General features: G+C 39.9%; 1 protein-coding gene across 1 annotated transcript in view; it reads left to right on the forward strand.

Annotated features, from left to right (window-relative positions):
* The window catches only part of LOC136883181 (membrane cofactor protein), a 341,137-nt gene that overhangs the window by 26,859 nt on the left and 290,491 nt on the right, over positions 1-23,787 (forward strand). The window contains exon 2 of the mRNA XM_067155363.2: positions 14,071-14,265. Coding sequence (XP_067011464.1) covers positions 14,071-14,265 — 195 coding nt within the window. The remainder of the gene's footprint in view (positions 1-14,070; positions 14,266-23,787) is intronic.

Genomic DNA, 23,787 nt, shown 5'->3' on the forward strand with positions numbered 1-23,787 from the left:
ATTGCTAGTCCCAGTGTTCATTAAAAATGGCTGAAAGAAGTCTGGCGGGCTTTAGTAAATAATTGGAAAAGTAGAGCAATGTGGAGTTCCGATGGTAGGGAAGATGTTTTGTAAATGACAGTGGATGGCTAACAGGAATCTTGAGATTCTTGATATAGAACAATACAGTGACTGTTGATGTAAATGGTCAGATCTGAGTGAGAGGTTACCCGCTGGCCCCTTTGGATGGGTTGTGGCTTCTTGTTGCGCCTGTGTTCGACTACTGTAAGATTCTCTGATTGTATGTATTAAAAAGTTGGACAGTTACATCTATCAATTAATTGAATAGTTGACTTCAATACAGAATCAAATATGAAATATGTTTTATGTATTTTTCTCTTGTCTAACCAGATCTTTGTCAGATCCTTCATAGCGACTCATCCTAGCAAAACCCTTCTCCTTATTTCTTTCTTGTCCGGATCCATGGCTAAATGGTTAGCGTGCAAAGGCCTCCAGGTTGGATTGCCGGCCGAGTTGGGGAGTTCAACCTTCATTGGTTAATTCCAGTAGTTCAAGGACTGGGTGTGTGTGTGTGCTGGCTTCAACATGAGAATTTGTCATAGATAGGGCCCCATTCTCACAGATGGACAGGTCACGTATCGGGCATCAACTGAAAAGATCTGCTCCAGGCTCCTCTGGAGGTCACATGCTATTGTTTATTTATCTCTTTCTTGGAATTGATTATTGATCAAAGGTACACGGTCATGCACTACCTCCAGCTCTTTCAAACAGCCTGTGAGATTTACCCATGCTGTTTTGTCAGTCACCATGAGTGTGGAATTACTGAGGTTAAAACTAAAAACTTTCACTGAGCGAATTGGCCGTACAGTTAGGGGCGCGCAGCTGTGAGGTTGTATTTGGGAGATAGTGGGTTGGAACTCCACTGTCGGCAGCTCTGAAGATGGTTTTCCATGGTTTCCCCCTAGCCTTTTCCTATCCTATCATTGCCATAAGACCTATCTGTGACGGTGTAATGTAAAGTCAACTGTAAAAGAAAAGAAAAACTTGACTCATTCTTTCCTCTTAGCATTTCTGAAATCTCTTCCTCACTGTTGGCAAGTAGGCTAGTGTCATCAGGAAACTGCAAGTTGTTAATTTTTCCTCCACATCCCAGCAGAATTACTGAAAAATTTAGGTATCAACATGAAAGACCAATTATTCAGAGTAATAAATGAATGGTACGAAAGAGGAATCGTGCCACAAGACTTCACACAATGCAGAACCATTACCATACCTAAAATAGGAAGGGCAGTTGACTGCACCAATTATAGAACACTATCAATATTAACACATGCCTCCAAGATACTCATTGACATAGTTAAGAACAGAATAAAAGGAAAAGTAGATATGTCAGAGAACACCAATTTGGATTTAGAGAAGACAGAGGAACAAGAGAAGCAATTCTGGCCGTACACATTTTCTTGGAGAGAAGGATGGAAATGAATAGAACAACTTATCTTACCTTCATTGACTTAGAAAAAGCTTTTGACAGTGTGAACTGGGAACTACTGTCTAGAACTACGGGGAAAATAGGACTGGACTGGAGGATAGAAGAATGATTAATCAACTGTATCTGAACCAAATCACAAAAATTATCATGTCAGGTAGAAAAAAAGGCCAGGATTAGGAAAGGAGTTAGACAAGGTTGTCCCCTATCAACGTATTTATTTAATATGTTCATTGAGGAAGCTATTCAGACCATGAAGGAGAAGACAAAGGGAATAAAAGTTAATGGTGAAAGGATACATTGCATCAGATTTGCAGATGACATCGTATTAATTGCAGACTCAGAAAAAAAAATGAATAGAATGCTGAAAGTCCTCTCAGGCACTCTTAAACTATGGAAATTAAAAGTAAACAAACGGGAAAACCAAAGTAATGATAGTACGGAAAAATATGGAGGAAATTAAAATCAATATAAAAATTGATGATGTCAGATTTGATCAGGTGAAACAATTCTGTTATCTTGGTAATATGGTAACAGAGGATAATAGATGTTTCCTAGAATGAGCTGGACAGAAAGAAAAACCAACCTGGAAGTCTTCAGGGAAGTTAAAGAAGAGAGAAGATTTTTAAACGAAATTGAAAACAGGAAATTAAAATTTATTGAACATGTCATCAGACACAATACTTTCATCACTAACATACTTGAAGGGAAAGTGCTGGGAAAGAAAGGGAGTGGAAGACCTAGGATGAAGTATTTGGACGACAACAAGAAGAGGTTAGGTTGTGACAATTACATGGAAATGAAACGAACAGCCAATGAAAGAAAAGAGTGGTTGCATCGACAAGGCATTAGCCTTTAGAATATTGATTGATTGATTGATTGATTGATTGATCAGTGGAGATGTTTCCAGCCCAATCATTACTGCAGAGAGAGTTAAATATGTCCAATAAATATGTGGGATGACTCTAAACAAAAGAGAAATACTGTGATTGTAAAATTCATTTGGTACACAGATACCTGCTCGAGCATTAGATCATAATCATCCAAGCAAATATTAGGCCAAGCGGGCTGTTACGGTCTCGATCCATCTCATAGTTTGGCGCCCAATAGAGCGACTTCCCTGGGCTGGTCTCCCAAGATCTGCTTTGGGGTTCTTTTCCTTCCCATTTTGTTGACACGGTCGTAATTCTTCTGGCATCTTCTTAGGAATTTCTAACATGGGTTCTACCTTCAGTATTTTGATCCCTTCCTCATTCCTCTTATGGTTCCATTGCCTGTATCCTGCTGAATTATACAATTATGAGTCTTTATTCAATCCTCCTATTCAGTACTCAATTCAAACCTCCGTGAGGGGGTCAAATGTTCAAAAATCATACATGTTTCGACCCTTATTTGTGGGCCATCTTCAGTGAATTTTTAGTTTAAAAGTATACATGTTCCACTTAACAGTGTACCTAACTAAAAGTTTTGGACACAGTATAAAACGTTCTTAGACAATGATATATTACACACTTCAGCTGAAGCTGGTGTAATTAAAAAGTTTATGTACATTCTTTGTGTAGTAAAAAACTAACTTGTCTTATAAAGTCTTAATTTAAAAACAAACTCTGAAGAAGTTAGTCTACAGTTCAGTTAAAAGGTTTGAATGTTAAAAATATATACATTTTTTAGTACCAAAAAAATATGTAGGCTATTAAAATATTATACATGTGGTATAGATGTGGCTAAAATTTTTAACAGTATATTCTCATGCCTTGCATATAAAATTAAATATGTTAGTGGCTTGTTCTTCCTTGTGTATGCAAATAATCCATAATACTTCTTAGATGGTAGTTAAAAGCGTCAATGTAAGAAGGAGGTTGCCTTCAACTTCAGTTGATTCAAGATCAATAGAGCACTGAGAATGAATCAGCGTGCATCGTTATCTGTCCTTGGTTTGACATGTGCTTAGTCTTTCTGTTGTGGAGCGTATCTATTGCTATCACTTATAAGAATAAATACAATACATACAATACAATATATCAAGTAAATTATATTACATAAGTCTTGGGACTAGTTTCAGACACTTAGTGGCCATCTTCAGACAAATAAAAATTAAACAAATTATGTGATAACTAAAATATATGTAAATCATACAAAGACAATGTTGTAGGAATAATTATAAGATTAATATACATGTAATAACAAAAAATAAGGTTACGCTCTTCTTGTCAAAGACCTAATATGATGTTTTTAAGTTGACTTAGGACCTCAGGCAAAGAAGTAAATCTGGAAATGATAGCCAGAATTAGGAATGAATAAATATATCGAAAAGAAATTCAAAAGGAGAAAAATTATTTATGAGACTCGCCTCTAATGTCTGATGTAGAACAAACTCTGACTTGCTGGAGGAAGCAGGCAGGCCATATAAACAAAGGAGTGGATAGGGAACAAGCACTGACTTGCTGTAGAAAGCAGGCAATGTAAACAAAGGAGTAGATAGGGAGAGGAGGGGAGGGGAGTGTGTAAAGAAGGGGGGATGAAGGGGAAGGGGAGAGGGAGGGGAGGAGAGAAGAGGTGCCTAAGGTGGGGCTGAAGAATGAGGAAAGAAAGACTGCTGCTGAGAGGGGAATTTAAAGAGATTATAAAAGAAAGAATGCTTTTTATCTGAGGCATAATTACTAAAGATTGGAATTAAAAGGTTGAATAGAATGTTTGATTTCTCTGAAATCCTTCAGCAGCACCTAGACACCCCTTCTCTCCTTTTCCCCTCCCTCCCCCTTCACCCCCTCTCCTTTTTAATTTCTTTTCAATTTCTTTTCTGTTTATTTATTCATTCCTAATTCTGGCTATTATTTCGAGGTTTACTTCTCTGCTTGAGGTCCTAAGTCAGCTTAAAGACATATTATGACAAGATGATCATAACCTTAATTTTTGTTACTATATAAATTAATGTTATAATTATTCCTACAACATTGTCTTTGTCTGGTATTCATATGTTTAATTTTTATTTGTCTGAAGATGGCCACAAAGTGGCTGAAACTAGTCCCAAGACTAATCTAATATCGTTTACTTGCTATAGGGGCCTATTGTATTGAAAATTTATTCTTATAATTGCACTTCAATACAGAACAAAATTGAAATTTATAGCTTATAATATATTGCTATAAAGTGATAGGTAGTAGGCAGCAGAGCCTGAATATAGGACAACTCTTCAAGAAGGCCAGTACATCTCACCAAGTGCTGCTGATATTCTTCTTGGACTACAATAAGACTTTTGATTCTGTGATATGGAAGCAGCTGTGGAAGGTTCTCTCATTAATGGGTATTTCACCTCATCATATTGAACTAATTGAGGGGCTGAATAACAACACAGCAAGAGTCAGAGTTGATAGTAAGCTATCAAAGCCATTTTGTGTACGTAAAAGGGCTCTGGCAAGGATGTATATTGTCTCCCCAGCAATTCAACATTTATGGAGAGTACGTTATGAGAAATGCACTAGATGGAAGGGATAGTGGAATTTCCAGTGTTGGAAGGGAGATAATCTTTGTTTTACCAATGATACTACTCTGTTTGCCATCAGTGAGTAAGACCTTGCTCTCCTGTTGGAATATGTTACGATAGAAAATCAGATTCTTGGTTTGGAGATAAACGTGACCAAGACAAAGTTGACTGTGACAAACACCTTCAGTTCACTGGTCTCTTGACGGAGCTTGAAGTCGTACATTAATGTGTTTATCTAGGCTCGGTTATGAGTGATAAGCGAGGCTGTGAACAGGAAATTAAGAAAATGCCGTGGATGCTGTGCAGTGGAAAAACTGAAAATCGTCCGGCGTGATAGAGGAATATCTAGAAATACCAAAATCCACTTGGTGCAGACTTTTGTGTTTTCCATCTTCTTGTATGGTTGTGAAACCTAGACTTTCAAAGCTAAAGACATCAGCGTATTGATGCCTTTGAAACGTGATGCTGGCGAAGAAGGCGAAGAATGCTAAGAAAACCGTGGAACCGGAGAAGAATTAATGTGTCGATTAGGAATGAGGTAGGCATGAGAAGATCTCTTTCTTTACTCTGCTACCAGAAGATACTGCAGTTCTTCAGCCAAGGGGACAACTTAGAGAAGGCCATAGTACACGGAACAGTCAGTGATAAAAGGTCAAGAGGAAGAACACCAAGCAGTTGGGTTGATCAGGTGAAGGAGGTCACCTGGACGACTTTAAGGAAAATCATATGAGAGGCCTGAGCAATCTGTTGAGGTACTGCAGTCAGAACCAACTCAATCTTTCTAAGACATAAGTACATGCCTCCCATCTAAGGAACAGGTAAGAATAAATTGAGATGGTTTGGACATGTTATGAGGATGGTGGAGGGAAGGATACCAAAACAAGTGTTAGAGGCTAAGAAAGAGGGCAAGAGGTAGGCCCAGAGCAAGATGGATAGACTCTATCAAGAACAGCTGGAATACTATTACTGAAGAGGAGTGGTGGAAGGAGAGGCAGTGGGGGAGAAAAACCATTAACACCCCGACATGGCAGGAGTTGGACAAGGTGAATTGAAAATGATGATCGTTGCAGCTTCCAGTAGTAGGTGTGTAATATAACAAGGTGCTGCACCTGTCAATGATGGGAAAATCACTTTGCATGAGTCTCAGTTCAGAAAAATAAAGGTACAGATGTTGGGAACAGGCCAGTGAACACCCCAGGGCAATTCAATTTTAAAAAAAAATTTAAAAAAAAAATAGACCACTTTTTCCCTTTAGGAAAATCAAATCATAAATGTCTCTCGGTCATGGCCGTACATCATAGGCTGCTAATTTTAGATGACAATCAGCCGTAAAATATAGTCTATCATTGCCTGACTGTCCATTCATATCTTACATCACAGTTTGCAACGCTAACTTCTGTAATACAAATTTTCAGGTGACCCCCAGCTAACTAGCATATATCTAGGTTATGTTAGCTGGGCAGTCTGTAAAAACGGTAGGGCAGTCCGCCCATTAAAAAGGTCCTAGGGATAACACTGGCACACACACCCAGTCCCCAAGTGAAAAAATTAACCAATTGAGGTTAAAGTCCTTGGGGGGCTGGGTTTGATTCTTAATACTACAAGAAATGTAAAACATATACACCCCCAGCAGGCTTGCTTAGCTGGATGCGACTGTATGTGACAAACTCAAGATCAGACTGCCTTGGACTGGAAGTAGGGCCATAAGAAAGATCTGTCCTTGGACTCTTAATACCCCCTGCCGTTTCCAGACATCTCGCCCAGTGCTTAGGGCTATTGTATTGTTATTTGTTGTACAAAAAGAAGGTACAGGAGATAGATACTTGACAATTGATACACACGATAAAAATAAAAACAAAACCTCCATAGTGTAACTGTTAGCATTATTAGCTTCTGTCCTTGGGGGCCTGGGTTTGATTCTTAGTACTGCAAGAAATTTAAGAAAGGAAGGAGGGCTGGTTTCTGGTTAAAGAGGTACATGCAGCTCACCTCTTTTGGGGGTGTGCTTGAAAAGAGTTGCAAAAGAGCGAGGCGAGAACACAAGTTTACCTTTATCCAGCTCCATGGCTAAATGATTAGCATGCTGGTTTTTGGTCCAAAGGGTTCTGGGTTTGATTCCTGGCCAGGTAGAGGATTTTAACCTCAATTGGTTAATTTTTTCACTTGGGGACTGGGTGTGTGTGCCAGTGTTATCCCTAGGACCTTTTTAATGGGCGGACTGCCCTACCGTTTTTACAGACTGCCTGGCTAACATAACGTAGATATATGCTAGTTACATAATATTAATACATATTTGAGTCCGGCTCCATCGCTAAATGTTTAGCATGCTGGCCTTTGGTCACAGGGATCCCGGGTTCGATTCCCGGCAAGGTCGATAATTTTAACCATCATTGGTTAATTTTGCTGGCACGGGGGCTGGGTGTATGTGTCGTCTTCATCATCATTTCATCCTCATCACGATGCGCAGGTCGCCTACGGGAGTCACATCGAAAGACCTGCACCTGGTGAGCCGAACATGTCCTCGGACACTCCCGGCACTAAAAGCCATGCACCATTTCAATACATATTTGAGTCATTGGGTGCTCCAAATTAAAACTTACTTACTGTAAAACTGTTTATTTAAATGATAAATCACGTAGTGTCATGTGCGAGCGGTGTCTGGATTAGTGTGGAATCACATCGGAGCACTCTATTCCGCATAATGTCGCAAACCCGTATGGCACTCCAGGTCTAAGGCCGCTGTTAAATGATTATGAACGAGCAGTAGAACACTAGCAATTCAAAATGCTCTGTTTATGCTTTGTTCGAAATAATAACACTAAAATAGATCAATTTTTTAGTTAATGTTTACCTGTCTGATATTATTGTAAATGCCTGAGGGGAGTAAATTGAAGTTTTTCATATTCAATTTTTACGTAGTATTCCCTGCCCGCCTACTCATTCCTGCCACCTGGCTGATGAAAATTTCTGGGGAGAACACTGCTTTAGCATTAAAATTCTTCTTAGGTAAGGCCCCATCCTCACAGATGTGCAGGTCACCTGCAGGCTTCAGTTCAAAAGACCTGGACCAGGCCTCTCCTCATGCCATACTCTTTTTCTTCTTATTGTTTTATTAAAGTAAATAAGTAAACATTAAAAATAAGGGTAGCATAACCATGAGAAAAGTTGGTCAGATCTGGAAAACTAGCTCACATATCTACTTGATTGCCTCAGAGGAGGCCACGATGACATCAATCCAATTGCCCATCCAGACATTCACATGTGATTTACTTGATAGTCTGGCAAGCAGCCCTGACTTCATTCTCTGGATTAGCTGCCTTTTTCCACTTAAGTAGCAATTCTCTGCATCTACTGTGCCTTGTTCTAATCCATTTTAGGGTTGCCCATGTTCGACGAGGAAGGTTGAACCTTCAACAGATGTGTTGCGAACGTACAGATCCAAATTTTCTCCTACTATCCTTATCCTATCACTGTTGGACTTGAAGAGGATGAAGGAGTAGGAATTGAACTTTGATCCCAGAACGCATATGGAATGAGAAAGGCGGGATTATATGCTAGGATCGTAAACTGCCACAGTCTCTAAATATAATTAGTTGTGCCTTCACAGCCAGTCTGTCTGGAATTGTTTCATCTGCCTTCACTATTGTTGAAAATCGAGCAATGAAAAGATTTCTCCTTTGTCCGGTTTGCCGTTGGGCCTCAATATTATGGTTTCCATTGTCATTTCCTCCACTAAGGCTCCCTTACCCATACCAGAGGAACTCATCTCCCCGTAGCCATTGGCTCCTTTAGGGATTCAATTTATTTACCGCTGCCCAACTGTCGGCATTGAGTCACTGGCTATACAGTTTACTCTGTTATTGTTGTGGGTACCCCGGGCAAACAGCGACATGCTGCTTCGACAACTGTCCCAGAGAGTCTTCGGGAACAAAGATTTAAAGTCGTGGTTTACCGAACTGTAGTAATTTCAACACTGCTTTATTGATGTGAAGCTTGAAATGCTTTCACCAGTAGAAATTCTGCTCCATTTTGAACATCAAGTGGAAGGACCATATCTCCATTCTTGCAGTTTTAGAGAAAGCCAGTATTAATAGTGTGCAAGCTTCCGTTATTGGATATCTACTAATATGGACTAGGCATGATCATTGTGTGAATGACAGTATGCTCCCTTGCCATATCCTCTGTGGTGAACTTTGCTCTGGCAAAAGACCTCAACGTGCTCCGTTGAGACGCTATAAAGATCAGCTTAAGCAAACCCTCAAGGCGACTAATATAAACCCTCTGACCTGGGAAAAACTTGCTGAGGATCACTTACTTCGGCCGCAATCTGTCCCTCCTGCTGTTTGAAAAAGAATGTTGTATACATGAAGAGTCCAAAAAGGAAGTGCACTAACTTTGCCCAGCTCAGCCTTGCCATTCACATCTATAAACTGCAGTTTGTGTGGATGCATGTTCTATGCAAGGGTTGCTTTGTTTGGTCACCAGAAGTTTCTACATAAACAGGAAAATTGCTATATACCTACTTGGAGATGAGTAATGACTGACGATACATACCCCTGGTAGTGCTAACAAAACAACACGATTTGGCTGCTAGTCTATTGTAGGATCTCCTGGCTACTTATACTGTATATGATAATAAGAAGCAAATTTACTGTATCCTTAGTGTGTATCCAACCCCTGTCCTGTTCCTTTATGGGGTTGGGTATGAAATAAGATGAAACTTTGTAGCAAGTTTTCACGACTGGATGCCCTTCCTAACATCAACTCATCAGAGGAGTTAATGAGATGAATTGAATGATGATGCGATGTATGATAATAGGAAGGGAGAGGATGAAACCTGGTGCTGTCACATAGCCTATTCCTTTCGAATAGCTCAAGGCTTTACATCCTCATCCGACAGATGAATCACCATCATCAGCGTCACATCACTCACTCTACATGAGCATTGTGGAGATTTGGAATTGAAACCAGGCCTTTGGCACACATTCTAGATTATGAATTGTATCTCACAACCAACATTCTGATGGGTGAGACTTTTCTTGACCAGTGGGACTCAAACCGGCTAACCACGGTGTCAGACCATATGGACTTCATGCCCTAACGATTATGGCCACCAGGCGGGCCTGTTTACTGTATCCTAAGTAATGCAGTGGATTTCAGTTTAGCTAATATTAAGGGTGACGTTAGCGATTTTTGTGTTCAGACTTTTCTTTTGGTCCCTGCTCCCTTCAGTTTGTTAAGAAAGAAACTATTCACTTCACCGGGCGAGTTGGCCGTGCGCGTAGAGGCGCGCGGCTGTGAGCTTGCATCCGGGAGATAGTAGGTTCGAATCCCACTGTCGGCAGCCCTGAAAATGGTTTTCCGTGGTTTCCCATTTTCACACCAGGCAAATGCTGGGGCTGTACCTTAATTAAGGCCACGGCTGCTTCCTTCCAACTCCTAGGCCTTTCCTATCCCATCGTCGCCATAAGACCTATCTGTGTCGGTGCGACGTAAAGCCCATAGCAAAAAAAAAAAAAAAAAAAAAAAAAAAAACTATTCACTTCAACGTCAGTGAAGTTAATATCACCTTTAAATTTCTCTGGTCTGTCGAAATATGAAGTACAAAATCTATGAAAACACTATAATGTACCTGTAAAAGAAAACAGTTAGAGAATGACATGTTTTGTTCTACAAGAAACATCCTCACATTCTGTCAGATCACTTTTCTAACCTGCAGATAAATGAAAATCCCCAGCCTGTTTCCAGTCATTTGACCAGGTCAAGAATGGAATGAATGAAGCTCCCATCTAGCGGCGAGGATAGGAATTGTGCCAAAGCCAGTCACACTCCTCTGGGGCAATGATTAGTGACTGACACATGAAATGATATTGGAGTGTGTTGCTGGAATGAAAGATGATAGGGAAAATTGCAGTATTCGGAGAAAAACCTGGTCCGCCTCCGCTTTGTGCAGCACAAATCTCAAATGGAGTGACCGGGATTTGAACCACGGAACCCAGCAGTGAGAGGCCGTGTGCTACTGCCTGAGCCATGGAGGGTCTTCTAACATGCATGTATAAGTACAAAATTATTTACTTTGCGTAAATTTCTCAAGGATTATGAATGGGTGATATAATGAGCAAGTGTAAATGAATGTTCAAATTTTGTGTTCAACTCCTCGAGAAATGTGAAATGTTCTCTGAACTTATCTTAATGCAGCCGAGGTCCAGTGACTGGAGAGTGCAGTCATACAGCAGCCTTGATGTTGTAACAAGCAAACAAATAAAAAAACCGAGCAAGTGGCCATGCAGTCAGGGTCATGCCGCTGTGAGCTTGTATTTGGGGAGATAGTGGGTTTGAACCCCACTGTCGGCAGCCCTGAAGATGGTTTTCTGTGGTTTCCCCATTTTCACACCAAGCAAATGCTGGGCTGTACCTTAATTAAGGCCATGGTCGCTTCCTTTCCACTCCTAGCCCTTTCCTATTGCATCATTGCCATAAGACCTATGTGTATCGTAAAAAAAACCCCGAAGAAACAAGTATTTAACTGAACATCCAAATTGTAAAAGACCCTTGAGCAGTCCAAGATTTCATCGGAAAGGTAAAGTGAAGTGAAACTTTCAGGAAATGGGAGGAGACAAACAGGGAGACCTCAGTAGAAAAGTATCTCAGAAACTTAGGGCAAGCCTAAAACTATCTTAGTTTTAAGTAGTGGAAGAAAAGAAATATGTGCAAAAAAACATCATATATAGAAAGGCAGAAACTTCAAAAGGAACACACAATAGGTGATGAGTAGTGTGGGAAAAGGAGAATTGGAAAAGAAACAGAAAGACAAGGACAATCTCTACTGTAACTATTCCTACTACTACTATTATTATTAATTTCCTTCACACAATATACTATAAATTGGTTGAGCGCCAGTTGCTGTAATAAGCAACAAAATTCAGAGAGCATGCCTCTTATCTTAATTATTCTCAAGGCGTGAGGTGATAAACTCGCACATCTGGCAATATACAGAACTACGGATCAGGACAGTTGTAGATTATGGTTGCATTTCCTCAATTGAGGATTGTACTTGGAAATAGTATCACTTACTATTATGATTATTTACAAAACCTGAATTCACGCCTATAGTTTTCATCACAATGAACTTCCATCGCCGTACTTTAATTTAACACTATAAAAAATACCCTGTGGGATTTGTTGTTACATAAAACTTGATCTAAATTTAAAAAGCTATAGGCATTCTGTGTGAATTGATTGTGAGATCGCTGCTGATTGAATTCTTCTTCATGTTATTTATGTATAACATGTCTGATGCTGTAATTACCTGATGTCTGCAAACACCACTGTTGAACTTGAAATTCCTGGAAAAACCATCGACTTGAAGTCAGAAGCCGTCCTCGGTTATCTAATTTTCTTGCATAAGCTGGAATTAACCTACTTTCCCTGTCCGAGTGTAGTAACCTCCGATGCGATTACGTCCACTCAATATTTATTGTTAGAAATTGGAAAACGTTACTGAAGAACCTGTAATATTCAGGCATGCTATCTAATCTACTTTCACACATCCTGAGAGCTAATATAGAGATTGGAATAAATACAACAGTTTTGTGCGATGTTAATGTATCTATCGTTAATTCAATTCTTGAATAAAGTTCGCGATTTACATAGTAGGATTCAATAAAGAATTTGAAGTACACTGATGACTGTTAACTGTATAATATATCAGTTAAATTCAATATATACTGCCTATACATCTACAGACCATGGCACCAAGTCTCCTGTGAATCTACTGAAATAAACTTGCATGAAGACTTTATACCTCGCAATTAGATGCTCCTGCTTCTCCATGAGATCTTGTACAGTTTACCACATGTCTCAGTCCAGTACTAGTGACCACTCCTCTTAGACCAGACTGATTTTGTAAAGTGCGTGGCCATGTGGTTTCGATAGTGTGTCCGTATTTGCTAGCTACCGTGTGTCGATGCGGAAGGGATGACCAGGTAGAAGGGATCTGAGTGGTCATCACGTGCTTATATAAGTTGATGTAAGGATAGTTGTGTCGTGTAAGAGGTCTCGGAGGTCTAAGAGGTCTGGTCTGGTCTGGTCTAAGGGGAGTGGTGATTAGTACAGGTCTGAGACGTGTGGTAATTTGTACAAGATATCGTGGAGAACCTGGCAATATTCCAATAAAAGATGGATCCATCGTAAATCATTGTCAGATAGTGAAGAGCGCACCAAGTATTTGGGTGTGAATTTGAATAGCAGGATCACGTTTGATGAGGCAGCAGTAATGACTACCCTAAATAATAACATAAAAAACTTGTGCAAATCTCTATCACTGAAACCTGATCAGAAGATATCCATCATTAATCAATGCATATGGCCCAGTCTTGCATATGCTTTACAATGTGCACTGACAAAAATAAAAAATAGCTTTCTGGAGGATGTAGATAAACTAAAATAGAGTGCAGTAAAGAAATCAGACCAGACCTCTTAGACCTCTTGGACGACACAACTATAAGCACTTGAGGAATCTTCTAGAACTCCGTACCGGTCTTCTGTGAGGTGCAGTCTTCATATTGGAGGAAAGCTGAGAGCTTGCACAGGACATGTGATTGTGATGAGTGTTTTTCAAATATTTACTTGTCTTGCATTGAATTTTAATGCTTGCTTCATCAATTTTATCTATATTCATGTCTTGCCTTAACTTTGATTTTGACCGATGATTGTCTCTGGTAAGACTGAAACTAGTTTCAACAAATATATGCAACTTCTTTAAGGTTACAACAAATAGTATTGAACCTTTAGCTTTTGTTTTACACTATATTGTTCTCCAGTACAGATTAATATGAAATTTATTACCTGTTGCATCTTTATTAATCTCCATGTCCAACCTTGCATTCTGCATTAATTCACTTACAAGGTATTTGAAACTGTCAACAATTTCAAGGCTTTGACCACCAATTTTCACAATGCCTTTCCCGTGCCTTTTTCCTTTTGATATCTCCAGGGACTTGCCTTTCACTGTGCTGATTTTCATATTATTGTATTAATGAAATTGAGTGGACATACAAGAATTCTGACTTCTCTAACATGTTCTGTATTTTGTCCGTAGTAAATCGTGGACTTTCGTTTAGTGCTGACTGTCCTGATTATGGTGAGATTGAACATGGCATGACTCTGATGGAAAACAACGGAATCCCTGCTCTCCGTATCCAGTGTGATCCAGATTACGACCTCATTGGCCGACCAAAAATCCTCTGCAATGATGGCCAATGGGAGAACATCCCAAGACCTCAGTGTGCTAAACGTAAGTATAACATTCTCTCTCCCTCTTCTCTCTTTCTGATTTAAGAGCCTGTTCTTATCATGATAAAATGTTAAAGGAACAAGATACCAAAAAATATAGCTTGGAGAGTTTTAGCTGATTGTATCAAGAACATATTTTGAGAAGTTGTGCTTTGCATTCTGTGGACAGCACACAGAATTAATTACTCCATCCTCGTGGAAGTCAGGCTGCAACAGAGATTGTCAACCCTGATCTGCAAGGGAATCTTTATATTCTTCGGGCATATCACATAGAAGCTAGTGGTCCAAGTGAAGTCTAGTGGGAAGGGATGACATGTCAGATGCCAACGCACGGGACTGACCTCTTAGAAACCCTGTTCTATACCAACCTGGAGCTAACAACCCAGCTGGCTGAACACTGTAGCTGATGCAGGGGAACAGCATGAGATTCACTATGTGCTTACGTACCATCATTGTAACACTGTAGCTACAATTCGTCTGTAAAGGTTGAGAGTATGTCTGTAGTTACTTTCCTCCATCCCTTCTGCTACATGGTGAAAATTTCTGTAGCCATTTTGGGACAGTCTAATCTGACTGTCAGCCAGCTCTTTAACTCTTCCCAAAGATGCTCAGTTGGGTTTAGATCAGGGCTTTGGGGTGGCCATTTGAATTTGTTCACTCTCATTTTTACAAACCATCCTGCCCATTTTCACTCCAGGCAAATGCTGGGGCTGTACCTTAATTAAGGCCACAGCCGCTTCCTTCCAACTCCTAGGCCTTTCCTATCCCATCGTCGCCATAAGACCTATCTGTGTCGGTGCGACATAACAAAAAAATAAAAAAAACAACCCACCCTGTTATGGCCTTCACTTTTGAATAGGTGCATTGTCATGTTGAAAATGAGAAGGGCCATTTCCAAATTGTTGCCATGGGGTAGGTAGCAAAGAATTGTCCAATATTGCTGATAGGCTTTGGCAGTCATGGTTCGAAGAACTAAAACTAGTGGACCAAAAACAAACCAAAAAAACACACCCATACCATAATGTCACACCCTAGAGCTTGGAGCAAGAATTCTATCTCTAGGAATCTCCTGTTCCTTTGTGAAGAAAAGAAGTTTGTAACACCTCAAACTCAGATTGTATAGATCATCAGCCTGCTCCATTTGGAATCTTTAACTTCCTTCAGTTCCTTTTTAAAAGGATCCTTTTAAACTCTGGATTTTCTTAGCCACACAACTCCTATGAGCAGATAGATTTACAGCTTTACAAAGGCCTACTAAGTCATCATATGCAGCACTATTTAAACTTTTGTTTCTGTACAGTTTATCCTTTACTCTCCACAAACAGGGGTAGCTTAGATCGAATTCTAAATATGAACATGTTAGCTATATGCTTATCTTTCAAGCAAAGAGTCTGCAGGTTTCAGTTCATTCCAAGTGTACGCTTTTATATTGCTTATACAAGTGCATCCCTGATGTACTCTTGTAGCATTTGTTCCAATTGCCATTGAAATAGTGTATGTGTAAAGGGCTCTAATGAACAGTGTGCCTCCATAACCCTCAATTTGCAGCCACTTTATGGCCTCTTCTTGTACTACTTCTATGGCTGAGCCCCTTATGCTCCTAGATAGCCCATCTGCCTATTACAACTCCACCACCACAGCTTTATCAGTCGATTCATTTATAGGAAGGGGAGTTGGAGATTGGAATAACTTACCAAGGGAGATGTTCAATAAATTTCCAATTTCTTTGCAATCATTTAAGAAAAGGCTTCCCCTGCAGGTGGGGGACGCACACGTAGAATATACCCGCGGTATTCTCTGCCTGTCGTAAGAGGCGACTACAAGGAGCCCAAGGGACTCTCAACTTCGGAGTGTGGATTGGCGACCACGGGGCCCTTAGTTGAGTCTTGGCATTGCTTCCACTTACTTGCGCCAGGCTCCTCACTTTCGTCTATCCTATCTAACCTCCCTTGGTCAACTCTTGCTCTTTTCCGACCCCCAACGGTATTAGAGCATTTGAGGCCTAGGGAGTCTTTCATTTTCACGCCATTCGTGGCCCTTGCCTTTCTTCGTCCATTACTTCATTTTTCTAAGTTCTTTCTTCTTCTTTTCTCTTTCTCTTTACCCTCTGTGGGTGGGGGACACAGACGAATAATACACCCCCGGTATCCCCTGCCTGTCGTAAGAGGCGACTAAAAGGGTCGACTAAGGGATGATTGGATTAGAACCATGAAACTACTTGTGATTAGTACCACCATGCGGGGAACACCATGGGTCGCTGTGACTTGTGCGTAGTACCACTATATTTGGTACCAAATAGGTTTGTGATTAGTAGCAATCAGGAGCACCGTGCGGTCAGGCTTTTACGGTACCTGTGATTAGTAGCACTATATGAGCGACACCAGGGTTCTGGCTTGCCTATGATTAGTACCCACTATACAAGGAACACCACGGGATAATACGAGTCCCTGTGGTTAGTACACTTACGTGACAAAAACCATAGGTTTGCGTTGCCTGTAAATTGCGCCGCTATGTGTGAAACACCATAGGTCTGTATTACATGTGCAAATTTCATTACCTGTGAGTAGTACCATAATGTGTGGAATACCGCGAGTCTACGATACTTTAGATTAGTACCGCACCACGTTAAATACCATGGTTCTACTGTCCAAGCGATAAGTACCATTCTGAGAGGCCGATGACCTATATTTTGGACCCCATTAGCTTGCAAGCATCCTTGATTCAATATTGAGCTATAGAAGTAGTCCCTTGGTCAGTATTACTATTGTTTTCTGTCAGTTTTTGAGACTGAGGCATTGCATGTCGGCTTCACTCATTGTTTTAACTTCATATCCATCCGTTCATTTTTTGTCCTCCCGCTTTGAATTCTGGTCAGTGGAGGATTTTGGATTTTTATTTTGTCATTGCATTTCGTCTGATTTCATACCATCAGGGGCCGATGACCTAGATGTTAGGCCCCTTAAAACAACAAGCATCATCATCATCATCATCATCATCATCAAGAAAAGGCTAGGAATATAACAGATAGGGAATCTGCCACCTGGGCGACTGCCCTAAATGCAGATCAGTAGTGATTGATTGTGAGTTCATTCCCAACTTAGTCCTTATCTTGTCATTGTGAGTACTCTCCTGCAGTTGGTCACATCTGTTGGTAGTAGAAATTATTCTCTCTCCCTTCTGTTTGTTACCTCCAGTTTGATTATTTGAATCCGCTTAGCTTTCATTTATTTCAGAAATCACATAGCCGATGGTCAGGAAGGGCATCTGGTCATAAAAAGCTGGCTATGAAGATTCATTTCACTTTATACCTGACCCCATGTAGAGAAATGGGAAAGGTTTGGACATCCGCATTTCAAAAATTATATATCCAACGCACGTTACTGTAACTAGATTTATTTGTTGTGTTAAGTGTGCTGCATTTTTACTCAGCTCTTCAGTTAGTATTAATTGTGAATTCCCTAGTAAAATAATTAATTTACTGTCAAATTGATATATCAGTCCAGCTCCTTGGTTGAATGGTTCAAGGTTTCCAGGTTTGATTGCTGGTCTGGACAATATTTTTACTGTGTTTGATTAATTTCTCTCGCTCATGAACGAGATATGACATATCACACTATGAACCACCACCTGCACTTTGACATTTCCGAAAATCATGTAAGTAGGTTAAATCCACGATTATCTATGAGTGCTGGAAAAAAAAGGTTTCTGCTGTACTGTAAATATTTAAAGAGTTTTACATATGCTTTTTTTTACAATAAAACATACTTTTTATGCTGACATTTTTTTTTGTTGACACCTCAATTTCAGTCATTTTAGGATTTTCTGTGATTTTTGCTATCCGTGGATAATCGGGGCTTACCTGTAGTTCACGGAGTATAAAACAAATAATGTGTACCGGGCGAGTTGACTGTGTGGTTAAGAGCGCACAGCTGTGAGCTCGCATCCGGTAGATAGTGAGTTTGAAGCCCTAAATATGGTTTTCCGTGGTTTCTCATTTTCACACCAGGCAAATGCTGGGGCTGTACCTTAATTAAGGCTACGGGCACTTCCTTCCCATTCCTAGGCCTTTCCTGTCCCATCGTCGCCATAAGATCTATCTGTGTCGGTGCAATGTAAAACAAAAAAAAAAAGTGTTCTTGGATACAAGTTTAGTGGCCATCATAACAGCAGTTTGCAATCTTCCTTTATTTGTGCATGTCACTTTTGGTCAAGGAGTTTGTTTCTCCTTGCCTCAGAGACTAAGATCATTACACATATGTGTATGATTCTGATCCCAGAATAATGACTGATGATGCGTTCTGTAAAATGCAAATGAGGATAATACTGAGGCACATAGCCTAATCCTGTCGAATAACATCAAGGGGTCTGCTCAAGGCTTAATGTTTCCATCCAACAGATGAATCACTATCAACATCATGTGCTCACTCCGTTTGAGCATTGTGGACAGGTTTGGAACTGAATGCAGGCTTTTGGCTTCAATCTAGCCATTAGGAATTGTATACCACAACCTTTTGTATCCTGTCGTCCAACATTCTGGTGAACATTTTTCCCTTCAACGGGATTCTAACCATGGTGTTAGAAAGTGCCACAGGCTAGAACAAATAACAGTATTATCTAATTCATATGATATTAAGTTTTCATTGTCATTTTGGGACAGTGCTAGTGCTTGTTTATTTAGTAGATAGATGACAGAAGGACAAGCAGCGAGCATATCAGTGGAGAGGGTATAGTTATCATGAGAGTCTCATACTACCAACAGGACAAGGTGAATTATATTGAAGACGAGTGCTACAAACGCAAAACAATGGGACAATTTCAGAATGGAATGTGTTTTGATTATTCGGGGGCTAGCAATGTTAGAGCGGAAGAAACCACTGTACCTCCAAGCACAGACTAACTGAGCAGTCATACATTTAACACCGTAGTGCACCTGATAACAGACCTCCGGATGTAAATAAGCAGTAGCTCATGGCATGGCTGAGTGCAGTCGTACTTTAAACACGTAATGCTTTGATAGGTGTGACAATAATTGAAATTAAGAGGGTTCCTCCTAATTCAATACAAAATCATTTATTAAAGTGAATGAATCGCATATCGTTCACATGAGGTACTAGTTCGGCACTAAACTTGTGCCATCATCAGCTAGCAAGTCAAATCGGGCAAACACCATATAACTTTAAAAACAACTTTAAAATACACTATAACACTTGCACAGATGAATATGAAATAAAATATTGTATATGATGATATTGCATATCACCGAGCTCAATAGCTGCAGTCGCTTAAGTGCGGCCAGTATCCAGTATTCGGCAGCCCTGAAAATGGTTTTCCGTGGTTTCCCATTTTCACACCAGGCACATGCTGGGGCTGTACCTTAATTAAGGTCACGGCCGCTTCCTTCCCACTCCTAGCCCTTCCCTGTCCCATCGTCGCCATAAGACCTATCTGTGTCGGTGCGACGTAAAGCAACTAGCGATATTGCATATCAGTTTAAAATTACTCACCAAAACTAGTTTGAGGCCACTTTCGATAGTTTACGAGTAGACTTAGCCGATTGTCGTGCTTGCATTTCTCTGCGGAATTCTCCCACTTTGAAGAAGAATCGGCACTATAGTGGGAGACCAGTTTTGGAATAATGTACGAAGTGTGTTCAATACAACAGCCAGCTCCTGATGGCACAACTGAAATTGCCTCAATCTACTCAAGACACTCGTAAAAAATATCGCCCCACATTAAATTGAATCACCTCTCTTAGTTTAACCTCATTGAATATAACTATCGTGTACCGTTTATTCTCGTTCATTTCATCCTTAAATTAATCTGAAATAGCACCTAAGCAATGAGGATTTACACCATAGGGACATTTAAGTCCTTTGCATAGTTTACTCAAATGGCTTTGTGGGGGAAGACTTAACAAACTTTGCCTATATCCTATCCTCTAGGTGATGCCAATCTAAGTAATAAACTCTCTAAAAGAAAATCACTACTGTACCTCAAACCATTGGGAAATTTTACTTGACATATCTTTAACTCGCTGTAATAATTTTCTGCTTCTTACTAAGAAATTTACAATCTATAAATTGAAATTCGGTGTTCTTAATGTGCCCCTGTAGGAAATTAATCCTAGCTTTGGCTGAGGAAAGACTGCATTTAGCTCGCTTTAAATTTCGAGTTGCATTCTTTAGTTGCTTTCTGAGGGTTAATATTATCTTTTCGGCATCGGTAAGAGAACTAGACTGACCCTGAATTTGACTACAACTAGGCTGACCTTGAACTTGAACTTCACCGCCTACTGTTGTCATCACTGCTTCACTCACTTCGTGATTCTCGTTCCTTATCCTCTTGTTACTGTCCTCACTCCTCTTGCTACCGGGTGCCTTTGGTGATTTTACCTCACTGGATAGGTATTTCGGTAAATTTGGAAATATATGAGGCACCGCTCCTGGATTTATTTTCTACCTCACACGAGGAAGTTCAACGTTTTCACCATTCAGCACAAAACAGTCCGCCTTTACAATTAAATCTGCCGAAAAATGCAGGTCACATATTCGGCTTTTGGCCGACAATTGCTTATCCTTCCACGGAATAACTCTAGCCCACTTCGCAAACAGATTATTTCCCTTTGGCGGTGTAAAATATTGTCTACCATTACGCTTCCTTCCGTAACCCGATTTACAACCAGGAACGAAACAGTACGACATTTTCTCGAAATAATAGAAAACTAGTTGATTGCACACACAAAGCACTGCACAGATACTACTAACACGGGCTTTCAGAAAATATTAAAACAAACTAATAGGCGTTAACAGTATCACCACAATTTCATGCACGCTCGCCTATACCTTTGCCGACAATTGGGCGCACGTGTCGTTGCAGTTGGATCGTTGAGACTGCAGCGCCACACTCCGACTGGACCACCAACTACAATGTTAAGAGAGCGGAGCGATCACACTTGGTATTCTATTCATCGTGGTTAAAGTATTAAGAGGAGTAGATATAGGTTCAGATCATTACATAGTCAAAATCTAAATTAAGTTCACACCACTATAAAAGAAACAAAATGCAATAAATGAAAGAGGAACTTTGATCCATACCAATTAATTAGGAATGATAAATATAGAGAAGTCACACAAAACATAAAACTGACAGATAACTTAGGAGAACTGGTCCCAATTCGCAGGCAACAAGCTGAAAATTTAGCCCCATTGAACACACGTAAAAGACATGCCTGGTTGACCTCAGAATGTGACAAAATTCATGAAGAAAGACATCAGGCATGGTTAAAATTTCAAACACACAAAGCAGAAGGAAGTGCAACCAACCTCAAAAATATCAGGAAAAAGTTCACACAAATTATCAGGCAAACCAAGAGACAATCACAGAAAAATCTAATCAACTCAATAGAAGAAAACTACCACGAAAACAAATCCCAGAGACTTTTACAAAATGTTTGAAAGACAAGTACAAAAATTTGCCCCTCCCACATTAATGCTGAACAGTGAGGATGGAAAAACGACACATAATGACAAGGAAAATGCCGAAATCATGGCAAAAGCGTTCATTAAACTTTTGAATTGTGAAGAACTCCAGGAACTTTTAGCAGTTAATACAGACACGGCCATCAAAACCCCTCTTGAACTCATAAACTGCCCAACAATCCAGTAGGTGGAATCAGCACTCGAAGAGTGATACAGTGATACAGTTCCAACATCCTTCCACATGGCCCTAACAAAAATCTGGATAACAGAAAAGTTCCCCGAACTTTGGACCACAGCCATAATCCACCCACTCCACAAAAAAGGAGATAAAAGCAATCCAGATAATTACAGAGGTGTCTCACTCTTAGACTGCACATACAAGATTTTCTCCAGAATCCTATACAGGAGGATCAGGGAGCAACTAGAAGAAGAATTTTTTTTTTTGCTAGGGGCTTTACGTCGCACCGACGCAGATAGGTCTTATGGCGACGATGGGATAGGATAGGAGTTGGAAGGAAGCGGCCGTGGCCTTAAGTAAGGTACAGCCCCAGTATTTGCCTGGTGTGAAAATGGGAAACCACGGAAAACCATCTTCAGGGCTACCGACAGTGGGATTCGAACCCACTATCTCCCGGATGCAAGCTCACAGCCGCGTGCCTCTACGCGCACGGCCCACTCGCCCGGTAGAAGAAGAATTAGGTGAATACCAAGGAGGCTTCAGACCTAGGAGAAGCTGTGCAGAACAAATCATCACTTTAAAATTAGCCATAGCATATTACAAGAAGCAAAACAAACCTCTTGCAATAACCTTCGTGGACTTTAAAAAAGCTTACGATTGTATCCATAGACCTTCAATGTTGCAAATTTTAAGAAATTTCGGTCTCCATCCAAAATTAATCAAATTGATAGAACTCGCCTTAACTAACACTAAATCAAAAGTCAAGTTCAGAGGGGAATAGTCTGAGCCATTCATCATAAAAACAGGCTTAAGACCAGGAGATTGCTTGTCACCACTGCTGTTCAGCTGTGCCTTGGAATATATAATGAGGGAATGGTACAAGAGCAACCCAAAGAACATCCGAGTTGGAAGACCCAAAGACAACATAAGTTTAAATTGCCTAGGATTTGCTGATGACGTTGCTCTCTTGTCCAACAATATTCAGGAAACCAGACAACAAGTTATATCACTACAAGAAATAGCACAGAAAATTGGTCTTGGAATATCTTTTGAAAAGACAGTAATCATGTTTACTGACCCACTACTCATAAACAAAATTGCCATAGGAAACCAAGAAATCAAAATTGTAGATAAATTTAAATATCTGGGAGAAATCATAACATATAACCTCAATGAAAAGCCAGCATGGCATAACAGAATAATTGATGGTTATGAATTTCATGTTTTTGGTCCGTATTGAACAATATATAAGTAATAATAATAATAACTTAAATGTTTCCACCTTTTCAATACAATATATTCACAAGATTACAAAATTATACGGTACTAGTTTCGACCCATCTAGGGGTCATCATCAGCCGTATTGGAGCAAAGATCATTTGTGGCGAAATCCTAAGACAATATTATTTTAAAGAATAACAAGTGAAATGAGATGTTATGGTAATAGTTAATAATACAAGGAATATACATAATAAGAGGTTTTTAACAAAGAATAAAGTATAAATGGGGTGTTGTAAAAATTATAATCATGGAAATCAGTAAGTTCTTGTATTGAAATGAAATATGGCTTAGGAAGAGGGCTTAAGGTGGGGCTGAAGGGTGCGGGAGAAAGTGTAATTGTCTTGGAAAAGTACCTTTGATTAAATTTAGGATTGAGTTTAGGTTGGCTGCATTATTGTTTCTGAGGAAAGTGATAAATAGATCGAAGAGTATGTTGGGTTTCTCTGAGATTTCATTGAGATTGTGACTGGCATTAAAGTATTGGTCTAGGTGTATGTAGTAATTTTCATTATGTTCAGTAAAGGGCCCTTGTTTGCTAATATGAGGATGTCCATGTCTTGTTCAATATTGGTGAAATTATGGTTAT

Source organism: Anabrus simplex, chromosome 11 (genome assembly GCF_040414725.1).
Source record: "Anabrus simplex isolate iqAnaSimp1 chromosome 11, ASM4041472v1, whole genome shotgun sequence".
Lineage (NCBI taxonomy): Eukaryota > Metazoa > Arthropoda > Insecta > Orthoptera > Tettigoniidae > Anabrus > Anabrus simplex.